The sequence below is a fragment of the Punica granatum genome, chromosome 5 (assembly GCF_007655135.1).
Source record: "Punica granatum isolate Tunisia-2019 chromosome 5, ASM765513v2, whole genome shotgun sequence".
Lineage (NCBI taxonomy): Eukaryota > Viridiplantae > Streptophyta > Magnoliopsida > Myrtales > Lythraceae > Punica > Punica granatum.
Window position 1 is genome coordinate 22,257,070 of NC_045131.1, and position 21,846 is coordinate 22,278,915.

The 21,846-nt window shown below is 36.8% G+C and overlaps 1 protein-coding gene across 2 annotated transcripts; it reads left to right on the top strand.

Annotated features, from left to right (window-relative positions):
• Nucleotides 1–15,283: 15,283 nt before the first annotated feature.
• Nucleotides 15,284–21,327, top strand: LOC116208124 (putative adenylate cyclase regulatory protein). Of its 2 annotated transcripts, XM_031541378.1 has the most exons (5): nt 15,284–15,696; nt 18,232–18,522; nt 18,624–20,480; nt 20,559–20,757; nt 20,890–21,327. In XM_031541378.1, coding segments are annotated over exons 1-5 (2,505 nt in total). In that variant the 5' UTR covers nt 15,284–15,540; the 3' UTR covers nt 20,892–21,327. The 2 variants fall into 2 exon arrangements, with proteins under 2 accessions (XP_031397238.1, XP_031397237.1); XM_031541377.1 differs by having other exon boundaries at nt 20,559–21,327.
• The last annotated feature ends 519 nt before the right edge of the window (nt 21,328–21,846 follow it).

A 21,846-nucleotide genomic window follows, 5' to 3' on the forward strand; every position in this document is an offset into this window, starting at 1 on the left:
GATCTTGTTACCGCTTTCGATCTTCGGGTTCTCTGCTAAATACGAGACACATTTAAACAAATCTCCACCTTAACTTGTATTCCGCCAAGTTCATGTTGATTTAGACTCAATCTGTTTTATCACAGCCCTCCAGGGGCTCCATTTCATCCTATGAGATCGCTCAAGTTCAAGTCACCCTTGGACTCTTCCAAGGTGCCTAGCTTCCTTAGCTTCCCTATGACGCACCTTCTGAAGCTAACTTTTCGACAAGTCGTATTCCCCGACTTCAGCATTACATGAGACCACCAACTCCGCAAGCCCATTGCATTCTCGTGGTCTCAACTACTCACTCTACTTGTCTCTCGCTTGCAAGCTAGCTATTATGTCATAGAGATTTTGGCCTCCATTCAAATCTACCCGGAATAATCTCCATGCCAGGCTGAGCGAGCGGAGCTTTCGGCCCAAAATTCCACCTTCCTCCCAAGCCTCTCCACCTGTCCTCGACATGTGCCATCGATCTGCTTGACCAAAATAGGAACATCAAAAGTGACATTATTGATAAGGAATTTCGAGGCCTCGCCACACGTGTGCAAACTGTGCTTTTCCACCTTATCATTCTCGACCAAGTCACCGCCATCTCTGAATGACTCCAAGTAGTTTACTTTAAGAGTTGGACACTCAAATGCTATCGTTGAAGCCATTCCTTGCAGAACATACAGGCGCTTCTGCAATAGTTCCTTCATCACCACGAGAGCGCCCTTCGAGATTCTTACGACTCCACCTTAGCACTTGTAATTATAGCCATGCTTGTCAAGTGTACCTAACGAGATCATATATTTCTTTAATCCTGGGACATGCTTAGCATCACCCAATAACATCTCACTACTAGTATGTAGCTTGATTTGCACTTCTCCCACCTCGACAACATCGCATGTGTCACTGTTGGCCATAAAGATTTTCCAACCTTCTATGGACCGATAAGTAGAAAATAATCATCTATCATAGCAAACATGGAAAGTGCATCCCGAATCAAGAATTCACAATATACCTGACGTGCCTGATGTAGTAAGAATCTTAGCACATGCATTCCCATCACTTGCTGTTGTAAGAATATTTCCTCATTCGTAACTTTCATCGGCTACTACCTCATCCCCCAAGAGCTCGACTCACTTACCTCTTCGCCTTGGACAGTCCCTCTTGAGATGGCCTTCCTTGTTGCAATTCTAACAAATCGGCTTTCTGCGCTTTGACATGCTCCCACCATGAGTCCTTTTCTCGCTTGATTTGCCCCTACCTACTAGGCCTTCACTGTTGCCTCCATGGTGCTCCATCACCTTCTTTTGCAACTTTTTCGAGTTCAACGATGCATTACCTTCCAAGGTGATGCTTGTCCTACCATATAGCACGGTATCCACGAAACTCTCGTATGCCTCCAGGACAAAACACAACAACAATAAAGCCTGATCCTCGTCTACAATCTTGACCTCCACGATTGCGAGATCCATCATAATCTGATTAAAGAGGTCCACGTGATCACTTATGGAGGTCCCCGAACTCATCTTCAACTGGTATAACCGCTGCTTCAAGTACAACCTGCTCGTTAGGGACTTCTACTGATATAGCGGTTCTAGCTTCGCCCACAATTTCTGTGATGAGTCCTAATCACATACCTCCCATAGTACTTTATTCGATAGGCTCATCTAGATAGCGTTTAAAGCCTTCGACATCACTGCCTTCCTTTCCTCCGATGATAGGGTCACAAAAAGCTTCTTCTCTCATTCTAGTGCTCTATCAAGATCGTGTTGCACCAGCAAAACCTTCATCTTGATCTTTCATACCCCAAAGTCATTCGATCCGTCGAACTTCTCTAACTCGAACTTTGCTCTCGACATCTTCGCCCACTCCAAGACATCGCTCTGATAACAGTTTATTGTGGAAAATGCCAAATTCGTAGAAGAAATAACACTTAGAGATACGCAGTAAAACCCTCAAAACGAGAAAAACATCTTCTGACAAAGCACGAAGATTCCACTAGATCATTAAACCTAAGATTACGCACTCGAAATCATACTATTGTTTCCCATTCCCCATTACAAGACTCAACCCGAGAAAAACCCTTACAAACCTCTCAATTCTCACATCTCTCTCACTTTATAAACCCTAGAGACTTCAAGAAAGTAAACAACAGAATTCCAAGAAAATTACTCGAAATTCTCACACAACGTGGTTTTTTAATACAAGACACTCTCTCTCTTTTAAATAGATACAAGATCTTCCAAATATCTCAAAGATATCATAATATAATTTTAGGATATTCCCCCTTTGAAATATTATAAAGATATTCTAAAACTCTCTCTAACTTCCCTAAGAGATAATTTTCCTATTTAAAAATCTGAAAGATATAACAAAATCCTTACAAAATAGGAAATATAATCCTAGGAGAATCTGAGATCTCGCCCATTTCTTTTTCGTCCAATCTCGTTACTGTTTCCTGATTTTAGGTTTTCAGGTTCTCTGCTAAATATGAGACACATTTCAACAGGTATAGTGAAAATTTCCAAATGAGAAAGTTATACATTGACTAAGAAAAGAAGGAATAAGAAATTAGATAGGGATTTAACAGCTTTATTCACATTTAGTTAGAGCAATTAATGTGTTATTGAGGGCATTTTAGTACTATGTGCAATAAATGGAATGGATTAGTTAAAACTAGGCCAGAGCGAGTGCAAGTATCCTGCATTTTTTACGGTACTCGGACTCTATCATGTAGAACACCGGTTCTGAAATTTAAGAATCGGAACCTACCCTTTTAAAATGTGGAACCGAATCCTACTTGGAATCTGTGATATATCACATGTTCCGAGTACCCTGTAATCTACATAGGGCTGGACAAGAGCTTCGACCTCTGCCGTGCCATGCCATGCTATGCCTGCATTCAACCTTCACCTTGGCAGTTGGCACCTGTGGGACAGGCAAACAACCCAAAGCAATCATTTAGGAGTTCTACCACCATTGCATGGTAACAACAAATCAAAAACCAAATCGAATCATATATCTGTAATTCTTGATTACGACATTTTCATTAGCAAATCGAATCCGCCAATGAAAATTTCGACCTAAACAAAACCATTCACTACCACAAGCAACAACAAGGGAGGTCTAACAAATCCTAAGATCTAGCGACCGGATCGACACCTATTTTGAAGCAGGTCTACAGTTTGCAAGTCCACCGGGAAGTGAACAATCACCACTCTCACTACTTCGCGAGAGAAATTGAGCAGGAAATGGAAGATTTGGTCAAATAGAGAAAAAGAGAGCGCATGTTGTACCTGCAATGTAAGTACAAACTGCATATTCTTCACACTATCATGCATACGTATTATAAATTCATATTGGCTTTTGTCGCATACCACTGGGAATGCCAATATATAGTTTGATCTATTCTTTTTTCTTTTTTTTAGGTTGAAGCAAGATCTTTTATCTTAGGAGTGGGGATACCAACAATCTAGTGACCAAATTGGAGACCTCCAGCACCTTTTGCTCCAACTCCGAACACCAACTCATTTAAAGTCCCGACAACTCTGATGTGTAGGGGCAATTGGAGCAATCATGCTTATAGGCCTCCCCCAGTAAAGCCACGAGCCCCTACAACAACTCTAAAAGCTTCAGTATCTAGCTAATGGTTTATTCTCTTGATGATGGATGATAGTTAGGATGTCATTTTGTTGGTCATTTTGTTTTTAGTTCTAATTCTTGGGATATTAGCTTCTGATGAAAGTGAATGGACAGTTATTTTGGCTGTTGATATGGGATATTAATTGGGACATTACATTTTGTTGATGGCATATTAGCCTGATTTTATTGGATGTTGGTGGCATATGGCTCTAATGGAACATGCATATATGGTCAGATTTTGTAACCATTTTTTGTATCCATTTGAATTGACTATGTGAATTGATCTTGGTGGTAATGGAATATACTACTTTTTTTATTAGATTTGTTTGTTTTATAATTGCATATATTGTTTCTATTTCATTCTTAGGAAGCAAATGTCATAGAAAAGCAACAAATTTCTCTAAATCCAAGGTAAGGCCAAATCACCATAGCTTACAATATCTAAATTCATGGGTTTTGGTTTTGGATGGCCAGCGTGACTTTTTGACAAGCCAGCTCAGCAAATAACCAGCCATGTCAGAGTTTAGTGGCAGGGACCTCTTCAAACATGAACAGAAGGACCAAATTGTGCTAATATTGCAAACGACCGGACCAACTTGTATGGGCAAAATCTTTCAGGGACCATTTAATAGCGAGGTGCATTTTCTAAGGACCGAATTATGAATTTAGTCAATAAAGAAGCAAGAGTAGTCACATCATGAAAATTTAGCTTGAAATCTCTTAATTACTAGATGAGGGCGTGTGCCACTGTATTATACTATATTTCTCTTTCTAGTCTCTGATTTTTATTTTATATAGATTAAAAGGACAACTTGGTATATTTTACTGTAATATGAGTTTATTTTACCGGATACGAATAATATTATTATCTCTAGGGTGCACCCCACGTGATGTTGCAGATCGGGAAAAGTTTTCGTCAATTTTTTTTTTATCATGTTAGTTTACCGATAACCAATAGAATATAAATGAAACTAATGATAGAACTACTTTATGTATAAAAATTATGAATCCTTGATTATTAGTAAATTATCTAAATTTTCGAAAAGATTATGCTAATTAACATGTCCTACAATGTTAAGCTACAATTTTACCTATCTATAAATAATATATAAAAGTTTAAGAGCGGGATGTAAGAGCTTCATTTGAGAACTTTCAGATCTTAGTAAAACATTGTTGTTTGCTCGAATCAATCCATTTGATAACCCTCAGCCTCATGGTTAATTGAGCTTCTAATTCCAATTCAATGAATTTTACTATAATATATTTGTGTCCATATTCAATGTATTTTGATTATCTGTCCATATTATTTGTACTTATAATTGTCTTAGAAAATCAAATGGTTTCTCGATATTTTGAAATGACCTCCTCAATTTAAGTGATATTTTTCAAGTTCGATATACTAACTGTTCTGTAAATCCGAAGCAAAAATTTATCATTTTGCATCATGTTTTTTATTCATGATAATTTTTCGACACTCTAAATCTCCCATTTTTCATTGTACCAATGCATATTCCAATAATATATTCTTCTATAACGAGGGTTATTTGGATTCGTCCTGGCTTATCATCGTGACCCACAATGAATTTCTTGCAAACCCATGGGATAAGTCCTCTAGCCCTGTAAGCCAATCCTTGGATTCATATTACAGAATGATTGAATCTCTATACATACAATATCAGAATGATATGGCTAGATTACATATTAGTTTGATAATATTTAGCTCTTTTCACATTTTTGTTGTATTGATTAAGTCTGTTTGACAAATATAGGGGTTTTAATACCATATATCCCAATGTCTGATGTTTTTCGCAAATGGTTTAAAATGTACATGCATAAAAAGGTCTATGGTTTGCATGTTATTCCAAATCTATCTCGACGTGATCTTTTTCGTCAATCTTTGAAGGAGGTGCTGACATGGCTACATTCTATGTGGAATAACGCTTACATGGAAATATTATGGGTCATCCTTGCCACTGTAGTCATGGGATAGATTTGATAAAGAATTAAAACTATGAGATAGGTTTGATAAATATTGTAGCCTAATAGTTGGGCCTACATAGTGTTTGTTTTCTTGGTGTAAGTTGATATGTTATGCTTTCAAGTCCCGGAAGATAAGCATCATGATGATGCAACTCAAATCTTTCAATGAGTAGGCGCTACTTAGGAAGAAAAAACGCACAAATACAGAGTATTGAAGTTGCAAGCGGCCCACAATATTTCCCAAACCTATCCCATGTTTTAAGTGTTTTTTCAAATCTATTCTATGACCACAATAGCAAGGATGGCCCACAATATTTCCACGGAGGCACCGTTACACATAGATTGTCGCCATGTTAGTAGCTTCATTGAAGATTGACGGAAAAGGTCACGCCGAAATAGATTTCGAACAACTTGCACACCATTGGTGTTTTTATGTACTTTTCAAATCATGAGATATATTTGCTAAAAAGGTCAAACCATGAGATATATGGTGTTAAAACCCCATAAACACATAATTTTTAACAAATAATTTCTTTATCTATATCCATTTATACATCATGTATATTAATTATTTAATTTTTGTCAAATGAAAATTAATAAAAGTTTACCATGCAACACGCGGTTGCCAGCTAGTTAATCTTAATTTGATTTATCATCTATTGTAATATATAAAAGCTGACAAGTAAAAAGAGAATGCACCATGGAATCAAAATATGAAACCCTCAGTTTGACATTGAATTGACTTTTCGATTCTAGTTCAATGAATATTTACAACATTTTATTTGTGTCATATTCAACGTACTTTGACTATTTATTCATCTTATATGTACATAACAATATTTAATTAATTCTTTTGAAAAAACATAATTTTTTTATAATTGAAAAGATCTTCTCAAAATACGAGACATTTTTTCAAGTTTAAAGTGCTAAAATGCCCTATAAATACAAGACTGAAAAATTTACTCTTTTAATTATAGTTTTCCAACACTACAACTCCTACATAATGGCTCACTTATAATTCATTGTGCTTATTATGTTTACTTGGTCAAATATATGATTTTAAATATGTCTTTTCTTTTTGTGTAAATTTATTTATGTCATATGTGTAAGTATTTATTTTTGGTCATGCGAATATTGATAAAAGTTTTCCGTGCAACGCGCAAGTGTCTACTAGTTATTTTAACATAGAAAAGCATGATCGCAACATAATAAGTTTTGAGTTACCCCGTTAATTTGAAGTAACGAACTTTACTTGCAGTGTGAGGTTTGAAATTTGTTACAATTAATTATGTTACAGTCACGGCCAAATCACAGTCAAGTGAGAATTGGTGTCATTCATCGACTAATATTGTACCCTTACATTTTGTCGAGAAAAATGACATTTTTAAGAGTATAAATAAAAGAAGTCTTCTTTAATTGGTGATCAATTCAAATAAGTATTTCATGATTAAAGGAAGAAATAAAAAGAAAACATATCGATAAAAAGAAAAAAAGAGAGAGGAAGGTGGCTGCGGGTGGGACAAATTCACCCAATCGCCACCTCCTTCTTATGAGAAAACGTTTAGTTTAGGTGTGAAAACTGTGACCTCTAAATCAACAGACAAGAGTATGAACCATTACGCTACACCTCTTTTGATAAGAAAGGATAAGGATTAAGGATAACTTATTAAAAAATCAAGGAAATAAGAAGTCTTTTTTCCAACTTGTAACGCGTGAAGGTCAAATGATGGGGAAACTACCTAAGTGATATGATTATTATAAATATAGGGGCCCGACATGTGCAATGTAATTTCAATTTTTCATTAATAAAGCGCTGACAAAAAACTGCAAATTGTTTGATTAATTTATCGGACATTATTATATGTCAATTTGATGCTAGATTTATCTCCTCTTGATGTTATTTATAACGTGTAGATCGTCATTTCATTGAATAACACTCTACCTTAAGCCATGTCATTTTTATAAATATGTAATATAATACGTTTCATTGTCAGTTTCTGCCACTAGTTATTAACTAAAGTTTCTCGATTGACATTCTAGGGGCGTTTGGTTCGACTGATGTTAGATTAATGAGAATATTAAGGCTACCTTTGGTATCATAAAATTTAAATAATACAAGAATACTCCAATTACTTTTATGAAAAAATTACAAAGAGATCATGAACTGTCAACTTTGTCTCAGATTTATCGCAAATCACTTTTTTAACATAAAATAAGGAATTTCATTTATGTTTTCCATCTATCATATGGTCTTCTTCTTTGAAAATAATATATTAACGCTTTTACAGAGTTACGAACTGAAATTATATGTTTAAGAGCTATTACAGTTTAGGAACTGAAACTATGTTTAATATTGCACGTAATACGAGTCACCATCTGATATATTATGTATTAGTGTTCTAACGCACTGGTTTGTTTTTAATAGTAATCGTTAACACTTTTTAAAAAACTTCAACAATAACAAAACAATTGAATAATAATCCTAATATATTAGTTTGATTTTAAATACTTGAATGCCAGATTTCTTGTTTAAAGGGGTTAATCGTTGACATTATGCAAATTTATTAATTGCATGTATACAAATTTGATCATTTATATTTCCTCTTTTTTTTGAAAATAATATTTTTTATGTCCTTTTCAATTATTAATTCCTTTTACTTTTTATGTGACCTAATTTTGAAAACTTAGAGTCTTGTATTAATCTTTTGGAAATCCTTTATAAAGACCACTAATTATTTTATCGATGTGCATTGTATATCTATTAATAATCTATACAGTTCAAAGATATATTAAAAAATATATCATTTGAATAAAAATTTTAGATATTTTTAAAAATAGTATCATTCAAAATTCTTATTTTCACATGTAAAATTTTATTTTTGAAATTCTTGTTAGTTTAAATAATTAGTTCAATTAATCGATATTCTTTTTCATACGTTTTTATTCTATCAATATGAATGGGTCATTTATAATCATAAGTTTTTGAGTTGATTTTATAATATTATTTTTAGAATTACATTTTTAAATATTTTTTTTCGGTGGAGATTTTTAAATGATGTTTATTATTGATGAGTTTAATTAATATTATTGTATAAATATAAATTGACTATTTTATTCATATTTAGTGAATCCCATTTAATTGTGAAGTGGAAGTTGGTTTTACTAAGAGATAGATAGATAGATTTGACAAGTAAACTAACAATTTGCCACTCGAGAGATTGATATTATATCAAATCAGATTTCAAGAAATTTTTCATCTCAAATTGGACCCTAACAGATTAAGTGTACATCAGGTGACCCCTTCCGTCTGCTTGCCCTCCAATAATGGACAGAAACATCTGATATGACATTATTTTTTATTTTTTTACATCAATTTTGATATTGACCTATTAAATGTATATCATATTGGCCCTTCTGTTAGAGGATTTCGTTGAGTTTTTAACGGCAGACAGACGGAATGAGCAATATGATGTACATTTAATAGGCCAATGTCAAAATTAATGTAAATTTTTCTTGAAATCAGATTTGATGTAATATCGATTTCTTGAGGGAGAAATTGTTAGTTTACTTTAGATTTGATATATCAATTGGATGCAATAAAGAGTTATTCAGATTAACAAATGCAAATCATTGAATAAAAAAGGAGTAAATAAGCAATTTCGTCCCCAACTTTCGCAAGTTGCATCAATTTCGTCCCTGACTTTGCACTTTTGTATCAATTTCATCCCTCGCTACATCAATTCAGTCTCTAGCTACGTCAATTCAGTCCATGTTACATCAATTTAGTCATTGCGTTACATCAATTTAGTCCCCTTTACATCAATTTAGTCCCTAAGTGGTGGAGCTATATCAATTTGGCCCTTGTGTGGTGTACCAGGTCCTAATGTGACATCAGTTTGGTCCCCTTCCGCATCAATTGGTCATATCGTTAAGTATAACTGTTGATAGTGTTAAATGATGAAAATTGATACATCAATGTGATCCTCGTGCTACTTCAAATTAGTCCTTGCGCTATTTTCAAACAAATTGAACACCCCTGCCTTCCATATGCTACATCAACTTAGTCCCTGCACCATTTTTTTACAAACTGAACTGAACTCCTGCCTTCTTTCCTCCTTCCCCAACTGAATAAAGCCATGTTGGCCTACTGGATGGTGAATGGATTGCAAAAGCATGAAGTTAAATGAAGGAAAAAACTTGCCAAAATAAAATGGAATTACAAAAATGACTATATTACTATTATAGACAAGTTTTTACAAGAGATTATAAATGTTACTTTGCCAGAGCAGCTACACAAAAGGTACAGACAGAGGCATTATATGAGGCAATATCTTAGGCAATCTAACATGTATCTAACCCAAAATGGAGCCAGTCAGTATCATTTTGAAACAAACATAACAAAACTAAGCTTTGTTTCCGCTGATTATTCTCAAAATGTGGTAGATGAGCTTCTGTAATCTGCAATTTAGTTAGGTGGAGGTCCCATTGGTTGGAAATATGCTGAAAACCTAGCAGCAGTTCCTGAACTTGCAACTTCCATGGTGTGTGCTGTGATGAAAGTGTGAGGAGGCCTGACTGGAGGTATCCTCACTGGAAGGGGTCTCACTGCAGGGGCTGTCATTGGTTGGAGAAAGGAGGCCTCAGCAAATGTGTCCATCTGAGGAACCTATACGTGATATTAAGGAGAGTCCATTAGTGACAGCATTTAGACAAATAGAAATGTACAAATGAAAGCAAAAGTACTTGTGATGGTTATGCTGCAGATAGACCATACTGAGATGGTTGTGATGGTTGGCATGGAGCAGATTCTTGTGATATATTCATTTCTTTTAGTGTACCTTCTATACTTTCATTCCTTTCTAGTTGAACATTCACATTCTCTGCTTCAGCTTGCCTAGAACCACTCGGAGCACCACCTGAAGTAGAAGCACCATACCTATCCTTTTTCCCCTTAGCAGCTGGCTGTCCAGTACATTTTCTCTTGCCGTGCCCCATTTCTCCACATCTGGTACACCTTGGATCATTGGACTTCCTCTTTAACTTGTGAGGGTTAGCCTTATCTTCTGGAACCTTCTTCCTCTGCTTCTTGGGTCTTCATGGTTGTTTCTTAATCTTAGGAGAAAGGATAGGATAATGAGAAGTTCTCTCCCAGTAATCTTGGCTACTGACAGGATGTATGAAGGGTTCATAAGCTTTTTGTGTGACTCTTTCCTTAAGAGAGGACCGACAAACTCCTATGGCCTCTGGCTGTTGTACAGCATGACAGCAATGGCATGTTTGCAAGGGATGCCAATCAAGTCCCACACTTAACAAGGACATGCATGCGCCTTCATATCAACAGCACACTTAGAGTAAGGTGGACATGTTACCTCATATTGTGACATATGAGGATCCCCCGACCACAATGGAATCCAGCCATTAGAGTTTTTCATGTGCTCCTCAAACCTTGCCTAAACTTTGGGGCAAAGAAATCCATTGTATCTGGCCAATAGAGTCTGTCATCTTATCTTTTTCCTTGTAATGTACTTTCTTACCTCTTCAAGCAACATCAGTATTGGTTTACTCCTCACTTTCAACAGCTCCTTTTTGAATTGCTCACACATATTACTAGTTAATGCATCACTCTTATAGTGAATATCAAAAGCTGACCTTGTCTATCTGCTTGGATCAATTTTCCGTAGATACTCTGCAGCTATTGGGTTGATTCTTTTTAAGAGCTTTCATGCATTGCTTGAACTTTTTGTGGGGTTGTTGTTTTCGCACAACTCCAGAATACTCTCCGCAATTCACCACCATTACACTTTGCATGCTTATTTATGTTTGCCCAAATATGCCTGCTGCAAAATCTGTGGGGTGCACCATTACATACTTCTTTCATGGCAGCATCTAACCCCTACAATGTTCAAAAACACACATTTCATGACTATTTTAAGGGATCTAAGTGATGCAACAATCTAATACACAATCATTGAGCTCATCTTTTGCATGTCAGAAATAAAAGTGTATTTCTTCTCTATTGGATCTCCCACATCTGATATGATGTTCTGAAGAAATCACTTCCAACTTTCTGTGCACTCGACTTCAACTACAGCATATGCAATCACAAAGAATCCATTGTTTACATCATGGCTTACTGCAGAAAGAAGTTGCCCACCAGAATAACCCTTTAGGAAGCATCCATCTAACTCAATGATGGGTCTACAGCCTTCTAGGAAGCCGCTCTTACATGCTTCTAAGCAAATGTATAACCTCTCAAACTCATGTGTCTATGGCTGAACTTGGAAGAATACAGTCGAACTAGGGTTGGATCTTAACAACTCGTGTCCATAATCTCTCAGCATTGCACACTGCTTTTTTTCTTCACCTTCACACTTTTGCTTGGCCAACTTGGTGGCCCTGTAAACTATTGCATCATGCAACTTCACTTGGTAAGTGTGAATGAAGAAGTCAAACACCTGCTATGCAGACATGTCTGGCTGGGTCCTTAATATGGGAATTAACTTCTCTGCATCCCGCTCCTTTGTTGCCAGCTTATTCTCGATCCTTCTTGCACAAGTGTGCAAAAGATCATATATCATCACTTGATAGGTGTTTGTCTTCTTATTCAAACCACAATATATTTTCCATTGGTAGACATCTTTGCCCTTCTTCTTTACACAGTATGCCCTCAATCTAGCCTTATCATTTTTCATAAAATCAACTTCTCTCCCCATTGCAATGTTCATAGTTCTAACAGCCATCTTGAAAACTTCAACATTTTTGAACTCCATTCCAATAGTAATTTCCAAATTTTTGGTTGGCATCAGCACTGTACATTGGAAACTTATCTTGTCCCTCATCTGAATCCCTAACCAATGATTCCAAATCTTCACTTTCATAACCATCAGATAGCTTGACATCCATTGGAATATCCTCAACATCATCACCTACAATTGCGGGTGGACTTGCAAGAGATGCATGTATTGCATCAGCATAATCATCTGCAACCATCTCTGCCCATTCATCTTGTGTTGTCATCTTAAACCTGTCCTTGCTTTAGTAACTTGGTCTCCGATTTTTTTAGACCTGCTGGACTTTCTCCTTACCCTTCTCTTTTTGCTTTCTCTTCTTCACAGCAACAGACTTCTTATTTGTTCTTACTTGACTTGCTTCTACATTGGCATTGCCAGATTTCATCTCCTGAAGACCCTAAGTGGACTACTTAAACTCCATATCATCATCTTCCTCATCCTAGTCCCTTACTTGGGGCCTCATCCTTTCCATCTCCTCTTCCTGTCTCCTCTTCTCTGCAACTTCTTGTCTCTTCTCCTCTGCAGCTTCTTGTTCCATCCTTTCAATCTCTTCCTGCTTTCTCTTCAGCTCAGCTTCCTGCTCCCTTCTCTCATCTTCAACCCTCTCCAACTCCCTAATCTTCTCTTCATTGAGTTTTAAAGGATCATCTACTTGGCCATACTCATAGTACAAGTGGAGTTTAGTCTGATCTTCCAAGACACTGATCAAGTATCTAGCATTAAGGTCAGACTCGAAATTGTTTATGGCCAAATCAAATGTCTGAAGTATAGGATCCCTATAATAGCAGGTAGTGGGTGAAGTTCTATACACATTAGGTATCAAATCACAGTGATGCGATTCTCGCCAAGAATGACAAGACCCGACAACTAAAGGAACCCAAGATCGTTCCACGATCAGATTTGATGGACAAACCTTCGACCCGTTGTTTACGACAAAAACAAGAACCTTGGTATAACTGACCTCAATCCATTGTTTAATGCGAAACAAGAACCTCGGTATATAGAAAGACGCCACAAACGGTGGTGGAAAGCCGTTTGATAAGTCGATGATGAACGCCACGGAAATTTCCAATAAGTTCGAATTAGTTCTTCAAGAACCAAAGAGAATACTTTAACGATTTTCTGAATGTTCCCCCTCTAAAAAATTCACTAAATGAATATATATATAGACATAAACTAATCATAATCTGGTCATATCTCTTCCTAAAGATAAGGAAAAATAAAACCTAAAATATCGATAGAGATATGGTTTAATCTATAAAAATATGAAATCTAAATATTCCGAGAATATCTCCATGAGATTTAAACTTTAAACAAATCTGATGATATCTCCTCTTGATCTTATAATATTCTAGAAGCTTCCTCAAAAACTTGCTGAATTTAGCCTTGTCCGGAATCTTCTATAACTTGAATCAAATTGATGGATTTTTGTTGATCACGTATTCATATCTAATGGGCCTCCACGAATTTGCTTGAGCCCGAACCTCTTGAATCAGGCCGTTGAGTTCGTTTTTAAACTTTTTTGCTCGTGCTCGTGTAATCGATCCAATTGGAACTTGAACTGGATCCCTTGAAGTCGTGCTACGATTTGCATCACACAGACCCTTACAGCTGTGATCGTATCTACATCTACATTTTTTATTATGCATACATCATCACCCTCATAATTCACCCTGGATTCCCCAATAAACTTCCCTCCATGATGCAGATACACATCCACTGTCTTCCACAAGTACAAACTGTAGAGAATAAATTCAATTTTGTAAACCCTTAAAAGCCATGATTTTCTTTAGTTTTTAGAAAGCCGTTGTGAAAAGAAATCATTTTTAACATGTAAAACCACCACATACACTAGGACATGAAATTTGAACCACATTACATCATGATCGACCCACCAAAAGATCATCTTTATCAACTGCACATACCCAGTAATGTCAAAATATGAATCTAAATCTTGACAGAGCAACACTTTAGGAAGCATGTGTGCTGATGATCAAAACTCCTCAAAAATCTAGTCATTTTAAAAGCCACATTTCACCGAAACCAATACAGAGACAGCGAAAGTTACCTGGGTATGCAGACAAACTTTTGATTTTCATCTTCCATAGTGCTCGTTTGAGCCTTCTCTTGATGATTACCTCACTGGAACTTCGACTCTACCCTTCGCACTTGAACAAAGAGAATGCACAGAGAGAGCAAGATAGAGAGAGAGAGAGAGAGAGAGAAGGCAGACGAAGAAGATGAAATGTCTACAAACGAGCGGGAAAAGGGAGGGAGAAATGATTATGATATCATCAACATTTATGATGTAACTGATATAACCAACATCATTTAATTTTGGGGTTACATCAATTTCTCTAAGCATTATATCAATTTAGTCCCTCAACAAACTAACAAAACAACAACGTCCTCTGCCCCTTTTGTTACAAGGATTAGATTGATGTAACTAGGGATCGATCTGATGTCACACCAAACTCAGTGACTTCTGTTGCACCAGTCAGGGACTACATTGATATAACGTATGAGACTAAATTGATGTAACACATGGACTAAATTGATGTAACATGAGCTGAATTGATGCAGCGAGGGGACTAAATTGATATAGCGAGAGACTGAATTGACGTAGCGAGAGACGAAATTGATACAAAAGTGCAAAGTTGAGGACGAAATTGATATAAAAAATTATTCATAGATCAAATTGATGCAACTTGCAAAAGTTATGACGAAATTACCTATTTACTCATAAAAAAAATGCAGTAAAGAGTCATCCACATTGTGTGGTCTGTAGCCGCTGACGACTCAGAGAAAGACTTTAGCAAAACATAAACAGAGGAAGACTTTCATCAGATACTCACCCAAAAGACTCTCATCAGATCAGACTGCGAATCTTTGGACTTGAGATCTCAGAATACCGCAATGGATTCCCTTGCCGCACCCACAGCCCCTGGACATTCCTTGCCCAAGGAACGACGCTTCCGATCCACCACCAGCAGTAGCAGCAGCAGCAGGAGGATACCCTCACCGTCCCATGGTCGTGGTTACGAAGTCTTCCTGAGCTTCCGTGGACCTGATACCCGTAAAGTGTTCGCTGATTTCCTCTACCTTAGCCTGAAAGATGCTGGGGTCGATGCTTTCAGGGACAGTGATGAGCTCCACGTTGGAGAAGATATCGGTCCCGAGCTTCTCGACCGGATCGAGCGGTCCAAGATCTCTATCCCCATCTTCTCCGAGAATTATGCCTCCAGTAAATGGTGCCTCCGGGAGATTGCTTGTACACGTCATTTTACCTTTTCTTTTTTTTCCTTCAACTACAAGGAGGGTTTGGTACTAAGAAATAGAAGTTAAGGGACATAGATAATTTCACTGTGAAAATCGAATTTAAAACCTCTTAATTTTTAAACAAAGTTGTATTGCGCAATCCCCAGTCAGGGCTCGGGCCAGTGAGAGAAATAATTCTTTTTCTAGCCTGAGCCCTAGGCTAAGGGCTCCGAGCCTCAGGGCAAGCAACACGAGTCTCATCCTTGGTCGTTCTTGGTGGACCCACGGGTTGCTAGAGTTGTGTCAACTCCGATGAGCCCTTCATCGCAGTTGAAATTGTTTTATTTTTTTATGTAATTTCAAAAATTGATATTACTTTTGTTTAAATTTAGGGACTTAAATATTACCATCAATCAAGCAAAGCAAATTTTATGAAAAGCTTCCAAGTTTGATTTTGGTCATTGGAACTCCTCGTATATCTTTATTTACCTTTCTCTTTAGTACGCCTCCCTTACAATGGGAAGAAGAAAGAACTTCAATCTTAAACCCCCTCCGTGCTCAATCATATTCCCCTTTAATTCCCATCCAACGAACAAAATGTCTCATCAGGATTTATTTATTTATTTATTTATCATAAGTGATCATCTTATTAAAGACAAAATATCTCAAAATATACTTATCCAAAGGATAAGTGATGGCCTCGTTAGAATTTAACACTTTACATTTTGGGGTAACACTGATTTGTTCTGGTACTTTTTCAGTTCAAGGCCGCAACGTTCCTTTTATACTAAATAAGTTAAATATGTTGTGAAAAATGTTCAAGGAAGGCCTTCTAATTTTACTACAAAAAGAAGCATGCGCGATGCCGCAGAGTAATTTTACAAAAAATATTTATATTTTGAATCATCATTCTATTTATATAATTTTCAACTTTCTAAATTTTCTAGTATATATGTCTTTTTATTTATGATATATAATATTCACTAAGATTTCTCAATATCTTTCAACTACTATGAGAACTATCTCATATTTTGAAAGTAAAATCATGTTGAATTAATCATATATTTTTTCTTCTAAAAATAAGTAAATATTATAACAAAAGAGCAAAATCGAGAAACTTTAGAAAATATAGACTCGTGGAGCATTGACGACCGTGCTCGGATAAAATTGAGAATTTGTTTGACATATTTTATAGTCTTCTTGTCCTCTCTAATTTTACCATCTATTCAAACAACTTGAATTTAATTTATTCAAGAAAGATCATTTTCATATTAGAGAACTATTATTATTATTATTATTGGTTTAGAAAATTCACGATTTCGTGAAGCGGCAAGATTGGCTAAAAAGTGAACAAAAACTTAATTCCTTGAATGTAAATTAATGCTTGAGTGCCAAGTTTAAAAGAACTAGTCGAAAGGCTATATTCATTGCGCATATTAACAAATCGGTGACCTCAAGTGATATAAAATTCCTCCCATGATTAAGATTGTTCCATAAGGATCAATTTTTTATTTTTCATTTGCAAGTACATATTTGACTCAATTTTATTTCTTAGTAACAATTTTTTTTTGTTCAAGTTCTTTCAATTTTCCCATGAAACCGATGTAGTTTATGAAAATTGAGTTTCTTGTAGGTCATAGAGTAGAGCATTTTTTTTTATAATAAGGTAAAATAGCTGCAAAAGATGAGTTTTTTTGTTAATAATACATTCATATATATGACTTTTCGACTCCTATAATTGAAAAATCTTTTGAGTTCTTGAGTGATTTGGCATGATAGTTGTATGGTACTTGTCATGTTATGATTTGTGGGAACTCTAAATGTCATTTAACTACAAACTACCTACATCCTATGTGTCATCATTCGATGAGTTGATCGGCTTTTATAATTTATATCGATTCCTACCTTCAAATATTTTTGTATTTTTATTTTTTTAAAAAAAGAAGAGAATTTTTTTTAAGAAGTACTTGTTTAAGGAAAACATGGTTAAAGCTGAGTTTCCTTTAAAACGCTCATTTAGATTACTATATAGTTATAGATCATAGATATACAACACATATTTTTTATATTTCTTAATTAAAAATCATTTCAATTTAAAAAAAAAAAAACAGAGAGAGAGAGTATCTTGAAATTGTGCCGGGGGGTGGGGGTGTAGCCAGCTGCAGGTTGATATCTCTCTCATCGGCAAAGGTCCCCCATTTCTCCGCCTAGTTAATTGCCGTGAAAATCAATTTCGATCTTTTTATTCTCGACCCCATAAAAGTACAGATTCTCACCGTATCACTCTCCACTAGAAGGGAACATGTTTGTATATATGTAGCTGACGTAATTGTGCAATTAGATATGGGAAATGATTTTCAATTGGATGATAATTAAAAGATTGTAGGGGCGTTACTAGTTAGGGCTCAACTGTCAGGGATTAGAATGAGAGGGTTATGGCGACAAGGCTTGAATTTAGGATTGACGGGGGGGACAGTTAATTAATTTTGTTAGGTCTACATATATTTCAGAACTTTAATTATTTGTAACATTGTCTTCCATGTTGCAGGGATCACCATCTGTCCAAGCTATTCGTCTAGACATCTCTCCATTAGAGCTTGAAGATAGACAATTTACGGACCAAAACTTTAGAAACATGTCCGGCTTGAGGTTCCTTCAAATAGATTATGCTGATCTTGATGGGAATTTCCGGAGCCTGCTTACAAAGTTGAGATACCTTCGTTGGCGACATTCCAAGTTAGTGTGTAAGCCAGCCAACTTTGGTCTGACAAGCCTGGTTGTTCTTGATCTATCAGACAGCAAGGTCACACATAATTGGGAAGGCTGGAGGTCAATGCAGGTAATGATAAATAAAAGCAAAATTTGAACATCCCATTGCATTTTCAATTAGAAGTACAAGAAGGATAAGATATAGTTATAACTTTAAATTTGTTTTTGCAGATTGGGTCGAAGCTTAAAGTTCTTATTCTACATCATTGTCAATGTTTAGCTAGAACTCCAGACTTCTCATCATTTCCAAACTTAGAGGTCTTGATCCTTAAAGAATCTTGGGGATTGCAAGTGATTAACCCATCAATAGGGTGTCTAACATCCCTACTTTCCCTAGATATGGATTTTTGTTACTCCATTGAGAAGCTGCCACCTCAGATATGTTTTCTGAAATCGTTGGAAGTATTTTCAGCAAGAAACTGCTACCGCCTGCGAAAACTTGAAGGAATCGAGAAATTAGAAGCACTAAAGGAGTTGAATCTTCGAGGATGTGAGGGCATTGAAAAGCTGCCTAATTTATCGTGCTTAAGGGTGTTGAGGAAACTGGATGTGTCTGGTTGTCACAAGCTTGAAAGGCTTGAAGGGCTTGAAGGGTTAGTAGCACTGGAAGAGTTGTTTGTTCAAGGATGTGAGCTTATTGAAAAGCTTCCTAATTTATCGAACTTAAGAGCGTTGAGGAAATTGGACGTGTCTCATTGTGATGAGCTTGAAGGGCTTGAAGGACTTGATGAGTTAGTAGCACTGGAAGAGTTGTCTATTGAAGGATGTAACGAAACTCTAAAGCTGCCTAATCTGTCAAACTTAAAAGCTTTGATACATATGACAATGGGAGAATGTGGAATATTAGAGGAACCTGAAGAAGTTTGTGGCCATCGCTTCAAAGTTGATTTGGCATATTTCTTCATGGAAAAGGAGACAGCGATGTCCGGGTTCAATGTAAGACGTGAAAAGCTACGAGAACTTGCAGGACTTGATGAGTTGCTAGCACTGCAAGTGTTGTCTATTAAACAATGTACCGAAATTGAAAAGCTGCCTAATCTATCAAACTTGAAAGCTTTAAGACAGATGCATGTGGAAAAATGTGGAAAGTTACGAGAACTTGAAGGACTTCATGGGTTGGTGGCACTGGAGAAATTATTTGTTCAAGGATGTGGAGAGCTACGAGAACTTGTAGGACTTGATGAGCTTGTAGCATTGAGAGTGTTGTCCACTCAAGGATGTACAGAAATTGAAAAACTGCCTAATCTGTCAAAATTAAAAGCTTTGAGAGAGATGCATGCAGATGGATGTAAAAAGTTACGAGAATTTGAAGGACTTGATGAGTTGGTAGCACTGCAAGTGTGGTCTATTAAAAGATGTACAGGAATCGAAAGGCTTCCTAATCTGTTAAAGTTCAAAGAATTGAGAAAGTTGCGCGTCAATGGCTGCAAAAACCTGCAAGGATTTGAAGGGCCCAATGGGTTGGTAGCATTGGATGTATTGTATATTGATGGATGTAAGGAAATTGAAAAATTGAATCTGTCGAACTTGAAATTGTTGAGAGAGTTCTCCGCCATTGGCTGCAAGAAACTACGAGAGCTCAGAGGACTCGAAGAATTGAAAGCACTTACTGTGCTAGTGATCACGGAAAGCGTAGGAATCGAACAACTCCCTAATCTGTCAAGACTAAAGCACTTAAGATATCTGAGAGTCTGTTCTTGTCCTAATCTAGTAGAAATTCATGCACTTGACGAGTTGGAAGGCTTGAAGTTGTTGGAGATCTCAGGATGTGAAGCTATCCAGAAGTTACCAAATCTACAGAGCTTAAAAAGCTTGGAGAACTTGGTGCTTGAAGGCTGCAATGAGCTACAAGAACTTGAAGGAGTTGATGAGTTAAATAATTTGGTGGAACTAAACATGGCAGGATGCAGAGAAATTAAAAAGCTGCCGACTCTATCAAGACTAGACAAATTGGAGGAGCTAGATTGTGAGGGTTGTGAAAATTTGCCAAAGGCTTGGAGGGTGGAGGCAGTGGAACGTATGAAAAGAGTATGTATTGCTGGATTATTTTTCGTCTCTCTTAAGTCGGTATGAGGTAAATTTACTTCTGGTTGTTTGTTGCTTCAGAACGGCTGGGAATCATTCTCGGAGGCAATTCTTCTGAACGGCTGGGAATCATTCTCGGAGGTAATTCTTCTGAACGGCAACGAATTATTATCGGACGAATCCCTCTCGGAGGAAGTTCTGGATGGCAACGAATCATTATCGGACGAATCACTCTCGGAGGAAGTTCTGGACGGCAACGAATCGGAGGAATCTATCATCTGTAACAATCAGATTCTTGTCTTCTTCGGCCATCTAATCCTTTTTTCACGTGATATTAGAAAATATGATAACCCAACCGCTATCTGTTTTGATTTAGTGCAAGGAATTTCTCACATCTTACATTTTGTGGCAGAAACTACATCACTCAAGCATCAGCGGAGCAAAGTTTCTTTTTGGTAAGATAATTGGCTTGGCATTGGTCCCCTCATTGAATTCTGCGAGGAGTAGTAGCTTCCCATCCATTTATCCCAAGGAGAGGTGTAAGTTGTGCAATCGGATATGGTACATTGTGTCCGCTGGGAACTTCAAATCTGCAGGCTATTTGGTATTATTGTTAAAGCTTCCTAAGGCTGTTCTCGGAAGTAGAACGGGTCTGTTACTTCAAATTGTGACATAAAATGATTTCGTTGGCATATTCTTCGGCGATCTTAAGTTGATTATCTTCTCAGATCAGGGCTCGGCTGTCCAAATGACGGATTTTAAATAACTCTTACTTGTGAGGGTATTTTCTGTCGGAGTGAAGAGGAGAATCAAGCTCCTGTTTTTCATGTCCTATTACTAAATCGATATGGTAAAGCTAATTCTTTGAGTTGATCAGTACCGGAACTCATTCATTAATCACGCAGAACGGAACATAGAACATTAGTTTACATCCCCAAGTTCATGAACAGCTTCCGCTCGTGAACATTATTAATACGCATGCACCTTTTGCATTCATACTGATGGGCTCCGAGCCCAGTGACCCAAATCCAGGCCCAGAAGCTGAGCCCGCAAGCTCTATTCCCGCGATTTCTCCAGGTGCTCTTCACGGGCAAGCTTGCTCAAATATATTCAATTCCTAGTATCTCGGGAAATATCCCTTGATATCCTCCTCCTCCTATATAAGCATGGACAAGTTTGTTATTTATTTAGATTGAATCATTATCATAAACCCTAGACTGAATAGAACGCCTTGAATATTTCGTCCACGAGAGACTTGAATTTCTCGATGAATTCCATAATCCTTTCCTTCTCAATGTCCAAAATCCACCACAAATTGTCTGAACCTTCCTTGGAGATCCTGGGCCTTGCGTTTGCTATTGTACAAGCT